Source organism: Gymnogyps californianus, chromosome 1, assembly GCF_018139145.2.
Source record: "Gymnogyps californianus isolate 813 chromosome 1, ASM1813914v2, whole genome shotgun sequence".
Taxonomy (NCBI): Eukaryota; Metazoa; Chordata; class Aves; order Accipitriformes; family Cathartidae; genus Gymnogyps; species Gymnogyps californianus.
The window spans coordinates 57,969,131-57,977,063 of NC_059471.1; the positions used below are offsets into that span (position 1 = coordinate 57,969,131).

Genomic DNA, 7,933 nt, shown 5'->3' on the forward strand with positions numbered 1-7,933 from the left:
CACCTGTATATAGGTGCCTACAATGTAGGCATCCCCAGGTTAGCAGGTATCTAAGCTCCCATTGTGGTCAAGGTACACAGTGCAATGCATAGGGAGCCTCTGAAGGGATATGGCTCATGCGAGAGCAGCATGCCAGAGCATGCCAGCTTGGCCAACTGCATCGCTCTCCGGACACACACCACTGCCTGTGTTGAGCAGCTCCCCGCGGGTTTCTGAGGTTGCTTACATGTGTAGCTTATATGTAGACCACTGCATTTAGATGTCTTACCTTGGAAGCAGTATCCATTCTTTCTCTGAGCAGTCATTTAGCTGCACTATATGTCACTGGGATAACAAAAAGGATGGTTAACCAACAGAAGCTTGTGGCCAATTTGGAAATAGGAAACAGTGGCCAGTTATTTTCTGGTTGGATTCAGAGCCATGGGACAAAATCTCAGAGGAATAATGAGACATATCTAAAATTTTATAATTTTGTACCTCAAAATGCAAGTTGTTTTCTTTGGTTTTTTTTAATTTAACTCTGCTGAAGTCAATGGCAAGTTCTCCTTTAATGTGGAGTAAGTGTCTATAGGACATTACAACCACTGTTTTAAGTAAGCACAGTGCTCATCGTCCCAGTTAAAAACAGCAGAAGTGGTGGGTGCTCAGATCCTCCGAGAAAACAGCCAATTAAGTGTTTTTCCTACATGCTGAATAGGTGATGTATGTGGTAAGAGTGGATAAACATTGACTTCTTAATGGTGACTGCTGTTCTTTCAGTAAAAGACTTGTAAAGAAACCCATGAAAACCTGAGAGGACAGCTAATAGTATTAAGGTCACAAACTTTTGTAAAGGATGTTTTAGAAAACCATTCCCATCACAGTGGTCTAGCATCCTGTGACAGATGTTAAGCTTAAGTAAACCTATGTGCTGTTGCTACATCATCTTTGCAAAAGTTTGTGGGCTAGCTAGAGTTTATCTGTCTGGCTTGGTGGATAAGCTGTATGATGCTTCCTGCAGCCAGATGGACGTGCATATAGTTAGTGCACTGTTTCATAGCTTTTTTGTTACAGTACTGTTGTTCTGAATAAGAAGCATACAGTCAGTTCTTGTTACGTCGGGCAAGTTATCTGTAAATTAAGCACAGCATAGATGCAGTGACACTCTGCACAATAATGCTGCCAGCCATGAGCTGATACATCTGCATTACACTAGGATGACTTTGACCAGTTTGGATCAGCCCAACAATGTTTCTTCGCTTTCTGCCTCCCCCCACCATCCTTGTTGCATGCTCTTATTTCCTAATTGTTCATTTATTGCATTATCTTTATTTTTGTTTCATTTGTTTACCCTCTTCTCTTCACCATTACCCACACTGATGATACTTTGCCTGAAGAGAGGTTGCTGATCAGTGGTTAACTCTGTTACTGCCTCTGAGAACTTGGGCTTCAGGATAAAACTGGGAAGCATAAGGCTTTTGTTCACATAATGCAGATCCTTCTTAACCCTTCATCTTGCCACAACTTCTGTCGTTAGCAGAAGCGTGCTGCCAGGCTGGCTTTTGCTGAGTATTTCAGACCTTTCCTCAGGAGCACACTCACTTCCAGGATTAAAGCTGCTAACTTCTTGTCTCAGCTTGGATCATAAACTTGACCAGGGCTTTTATTTTCCCTGCTACCAGGAAGAACCAGAATGTGGATGGTTTTATGATGCACCTGGGTTTTTCAGTCATTTTGGTTCTTCTTTCTTCTGTCTGTTAGTGTCTTCCAAAATATTCTCCAGTGACTCTTTTTCTCCACCTCAAATATTCCTCCATCTCTGCATCAGCTGCTATGAGTGCACTGTTCTCCTTTTATGAAGCTCATCACTCTGTGCACATAAGGTCCTGCCTCACGCTTTGAAAGAAGAGGGAATAGCTTGTTTCTTCTCCTCTCTGAGCCTCCGAGAGTGCTGCGTGAGCTCTCCTTGTGTCGGCTGCTCCACACAAGAGCGGGAACGACAGAGAAGATGCCATTCATCCTTCTTCCCCAGGAGGCCGTACAGGATGTTTTTGTTCTCAGTGTGCGGTGATCCTTCCCGTATTTAGTAAATGTCCTTCAGCTGGAACGTCTGTTCCATGGCGATAGAAGAGGCAAAATGCCCTGGTTTGGGATCACCTCCGCTAATAGCAGTCTCTGCTCCTCTGAAATTAATTTCTAAACCACAGCAATACTATTGAAGGTTTAATGTAAGATTAGAGTATTTGTATTAAAATACCTTATAATGCGAAAGAAATAGATGTTCTTAGGTTATAACTAGAAGCTCATTTTAGCTGTTCTGTTAATGAAAGGTTTTCTTTGCCTAATGCTAATGAAGAGACTGGATTTCATGCGAGTGGGACTAGAGCCTTCTGAATTCCCAAGTGCTTTTTAATTCTAGTGTAAACAGTAGCGTGCAGCCCATGCTTCACACTGGTGCTTGTTTGGGCCCTTGCATGGATCACCAGGCCCTTGTCCTGGCCATCAGGGTACTTAGCATCTGTCCAACAAATCAGCTGTCCCATAGTGGCGACTTCAATAACCCATTAATTTCAGTACATTATGCTCAAAAGGAGATTGTTTAATCTGGGGAAGTTGTATGAAGTTTCCTTTCAGGAGGAGCTAACATCGTGCCTAGTGGGCTGGTGTTGTTTGAAATGTAACCTAAACTGTTCGTACATGTCTACGTGTTTATACAGACAGTCACAAGATAGATTGGCAAATACACACTATGCATTTACTATGATTTTTTTTTCATTGACAACTGCAGTTTATGGCCAGATTCCAATGGAAATTTTTACACATGCACATACACACACACGCTGATATAGAAATAGATATAGATGATATTGATATTGATATAATTTGTATAGTTTTTATTTAATTTGGAATGTTTTCTGTAAAACATCTCACTGATGTGCCAGTGTATTCTGCTTGGCTAGCCTTTAAGCACTGAGGCTGTCTGTGACAGCAGTTTGAGTAATCAATGATGGGAGTCCGTTGAAATGAAGTCAATAAGTCTGTGATGAGTTTGCTTTGTCAAACAGGGTAACAGAAGTTATTACTTAATTCTTTGCTGAGTATTTCCCACAGTGGGTAGCTGTGGAGTTTAACAGCTCAAGCTGTTAAACATGTAAGCACGAGCATGGGCAATGCAAGGGGGTCATTTACACCGATGAGAACAAGTGCACGTCTGTATTCAAGAGTGGCTCAGGCATGTTCACTATATAGGTGACTTGATGCTCTTTTACTGAACAGTGAAGAAAGGGGAGACTGAAGGCCATCCCCAGTTTCATATTTTTATGAACTGCTTCTTGTCTTTATTGTGAGCTGACTCCTCAGCCGTTCCTAGTGTGATTGAACACTGTATATTAGGCACTGAGAGCTCTGAAATGCTGCTAGATTTAATCCATAAATGTCAGCATTTGAAAACAATTTCCTAAGATAATTTTTATAATTTTCCAACTGAAACAAATGTGCATGACCTATGTATTTTTACTTATATCGTTATTCTAGAGACAGGACATCCTTTTCCTTGAAAGAAAAATTTGTGCCACGACTGCTGCGCAGCATCCCCCAGTCCTCTGTGTAGCATTGTAACAGTGTCATCTGGACAGTGCCCAGGATCAGGTGGAAGAAATCTTAAGGTCTGCCAACCTCAGATTGGTTAAAAGGGTGACGGAGAGTCACAAAGAGAAGGTTAAACAGAAGGTCGTAAACTGTGAATGCGCGGGGATGGCCGCACTCTTCATTATTAGTGTCTCGGAAACTAAATGTGTATCAAGCGGCTGTTAAAGGTTGTCTGCCGGATGAAGAAGCCATTCAGTTGATAACACAAGAAGGCAACACTCTGAAAGATGCACAAACCAGAAGCAAATTAATCAGGATAGTGAAAACAGATGCAGAAGTCAGGTAGTCACAAGGAGGAGCAGCAACAGACTGGCGAAAGTTTCTCGCCCAGTCTGCATAAGGGAAGCTGCAGATGTTATACAAAGACATGCTGTTCTCATTTCCCTGCATTTGCTTCGTACTCCTGTTTATTGCACATCGAATACATTTACATATCTAAGGATGAAATGGAAATGATTGATGCAAAGGAGGTATTTTTGTTAATTGTTGTTGCTATGAGTCATGCCTCGCTGGGACTGCTGGAGATGGGTGAGGAAAGACCGAACTATTATTAGAGGTATAAGTAATTGTCAAGAGCAACTTTGAAACCCATCTGTTACCACATATCAACATCCAAAATTATCCAAAGAGGGGAGGGGCAGCAATACAAGGACTAAGCCAATGCCATGTCTCTGTCGATGTAGATGTTGGCAACTGCCTCTGAATCTTTGTCCATTTTTTTTCATTTCTGCTCCCTTGGAGCTTCAATCATTTTCTGTCACAACCCCATCAGTGTCTGCTGGATGTTGCAACAACAGTGTCTTACGCTCAGAGCTGATGGGTGTTTGAGAGTTGGGCTGCTTTATCTGCGCAACACTAGTGAAATGTGTCCACTTTTTGTCCTGTTAGTTGGAAAGCAATTCTTAATGTGCTCTCATACATGCAAGGTAGAGCCAAGATGAGATGAGCAGCCAATTTGAGAAGGGAAAACTGTGCCTGAAGAGCTTAAAGACAGTGCTTTTCGCAGTGGAACTATACTGCAGAGCACACAGGAGGATTTCTGGTACTTCCTGCTCTGCAGGAGTAGAAGAGGGATTTTAGAAATATCTGTCTATGAATGGTTGCATGATCCTTGGGTTCACTGTTGATGTGGGCTGTGTAAGTAACTGAAGTGGATCAAAACAGCTGAAGTGCAGTTTGGTCATGTGTGAGCAGCAGCCAGAAAACCCAAGCTCCAAATGATTTTGGAAATATCATCCTTCAGAGTATCATCTGATGCTAACACAAATCATGGCTTCCAATGCAAGCGATAATGAAAATACAGCCATGGCACTCTCTAGTTTATATCCTTCCACATGTAACCCTCCTGCTGTGAAATAATTCTTGAAACAGCTGTTTCCATTAGATAGTAGTTCAAGAAATGACGCTGCAGCAGAATATAGTCTGTAGTTTGGCCTCATAACCTTATTCCAGAAAATATATTCTAGATCCTGTAGGTGGAGAACTCAGAATGAATAAGGACAAAGCATTCAGCCCCGTTTCCTTTTTCTTTGTCTGCACTGGGGAATATATCTGCATTTTTAGGAATATGTGGGGAAATTTCTATTTTTATGACAAACCTGAGGTTTATGGAGAAGTTACGGGGAATCTTTAGTGGCAGAAAATGGGTGATATCTGAAAAGGAAAGGTAATTGTCTTGGAGATTGTTACAAATTTAGATTTTTCATTTAACTGGAGTTAGCTCTTGTATGAGATGGCCCTCACAAAGTGTTGGTTTGTTTACAGGGTAACTTGTCTTCAGCAAGCTTGCCTCCTGCTTACTTGCTTCATCCTTCTCTAGGCTCAAGAAAGAGTACCGAGACCAGACTTTTCTTAAGAAATCCTAGGGCTCATGATTTATTAATGTATTGTTTGCAGTCAGATGAGTCATGCAAACTCACAAGCCTATTTTTGTACCAGACCATGTGTTAATTTTAGTCGTGAATCTTCTGCTGGTTATTCTAGCTGACAGAAATCATAAGTATTTTGGTTTTGCTTTGTCTTTATGATATCACCCTGTAATTCAGGTGAGTTGTTATTGAATAAAACATTTCTCAGTAAAAAATCTCAATCTGTGAAAGCCTCCTTGAAGCATACTCAATTGCAGTCCATTTCAGATTGCCATAAATAGATGTACAAACTGGATTTAATAGCTAAAAGATGAACTGACAATGTGAGTTCTGCAGTTATTTGCTCTATTTCAAATCAATATTTCTTGGTGTCTCTTTTGTATTCTTGACAGATGAGGTTGAATAATGATAATCTTTATATCAACAAATGCTTTTGTACTACATGATTATAACTCATTTCAATCAAGCACTTGTCTAAAATTAAGTCATATGAATGGATTTTGGGTCTCTCATTATCTTCACTCCAACCCATTTAATAATAGGGTTCTTGTTAAGTAGGTGGCTCATGCCAGTCTTCCATGTGGTGTTATTTTTAGCACTTGCAGCATCCACATGAAATTGCTCATGCTTCTCTTATATTCTGACCAAGTGCTGTATGGCTTATCATCTTGTGCATCTTGTGAGACATGCATGTCTCAGTCCAGAAGAGAAGTGGCAAGATTATATACATCTCTTTTCCCACTGTTTACTGAGGGTTAGCATTTCAAAGTAGAGGGGAGTACACTCCAGTTAATTGGCTGCTACATAAAGTAGCTACAACTGAACAGTTGATAGGTCCAAGTAATTCCATTTCTCTGACAGCTGCTTATTTCCTTTCATATGTGTCTCTCCCAATTTACCTTGTATTTTATTCACAGTATTTATGAATCTTTAAGCTTTTTACCGTCTCAGATGTAGTCACTTGAAGTGCCTACATTACACCAGAAAAAGTGAAGGGGGTGGTGACAGTGGCTGGTAATCGTTTTATTGGAGAATAAAAAACTGAAATCCACTGAATCTTAAAACTGTGTTTAATTATATGTTTCAGGAACTTCTATTACATCACGATGCTGAGGGATCCGGTGTCACGGTACTTGAGTGAATGGAAGCATGTCCAGAGGGGTGCAACGTGGAAAACTTCCCTTCATATGTGTGATGGAAGAAGCCCAACACCAGATGAGCTGCCTACCTGTTACGAAGGAGACGACTGGTCTGGAGTCAGTTTACAGGAATTCATGGATTGTAGCTACAACTTGGCCAACAATCGCCAGGTGCGCATGCTGGCAGACCTCAGCCTGGTGGGGTGCTACAACTTGACTTTTATGAATGAGAGTGAAAGAAATATGATTCTTCTCCAAAGCGCCAAGAACAATCTGAAAAATATGGCCTTCTTCGGGCTCACAGAATTTCAGAGGAAAACGCAGTATCTCTTTGAGAGGACATTCAACCTGAAATTCATTTCCCCATTCACCCAATTCAACGTTACGCGGGCCTCCAATGTGGACATTGGTGAGGATGTGCGGCAACGGATAGAGGAGCTGAATTTCTTGGACGTGCAGCTGTACGAATACGCGAAGGACCTGTTCCTGCAGCGCTTCCAGTACTCCAAGCAAGAGGAGCATCAGAAGAACCGGCTAAAGAGGCGAGAGGAGCGGCGGCTGCTGCGGGAGCAAAGAGCTCACCAGTGGCCAAGGGAAGAGGCAGCAGAAGTAGCCGTTACTGAAGATTATAATAGTCAGGTCGCAAGGTGGTGATGCTCCTCCATCTTGACTAACTGATGAGAGGATCAGAGAGTTTGTGCAACTTGGCTACTTGGGAATTAGCCAAGGAAGGCCTACTGCTTTGGTAAATGAGACCACGTCTGACAACTACCCCTCCTTGTCTCAGTTTTTCTTGGTTTCTGCCAGTGAGGAGAATGTATTTTTTTCTCAATAGGTATTGATTAGTGTTACTAAATGGCAGTAGAATAGATTCTTGTCCAAAAAGACTTCCTTCAAAGCCCTAAGCTATGAGGATGGGTTGAAGAGAGAGCTATATCTTTTGCGTTAACAGATGTACCCTATACAATCTAAGCTACCAAAACTTGTGCAGACATGAATGAAAAATTGGGAAAAAATACCTGGTTTGGTTCCTCTATGACACGAGAGCTGGTTTATTTCATACTGTCCTTTGCAACTGTAGTGCGTAGCTTTCTAGGGAATGAAATGGAGGAAAGCGCATTGTCCTTCAAATTTCTACGTGCTGTGTTTTGATTAAGGGAAGAATTTGCTGAGGTGATTAAAAAAGACCTAGGAAATGTGGGATTGGGGCATCGCTTGTTCTGTTCTGTTAGCCAGCAATCAGAGATGATTTATAAGTGAAATGATGGAGGGGTTAGGTTATTTCTCCACAGATGCTGA

At 41.5% G+C, this 7,933-nt stretch overlaps 1 protein-coding gene across 1 annotated transcript in view; it reads left to right on the forward strand.

Moving 5' to 3' along the window:
• Positions 1 to 7,288, forward strand: part of HS6ST3 (heparan sulfate 6-O-sulfotransferase 3) — a 311,337-nt gene extending 304,049 nt beyond the window's left edge. Inside the window, exon 2 of the mRNA XM_050909643.1 lies at positions 6,583 to 7,288. Within this exon, the coding sequence (XP_050765600.1) occupies positions 6,583 to 7,288 (706 nt within the window). The remainder of the gene's footprint in view (positions 1 to 6,582) is intronic.
• The last annotated feature ends 645 nt before the right edge of the window (positions 7,289 to 7,933 follow it).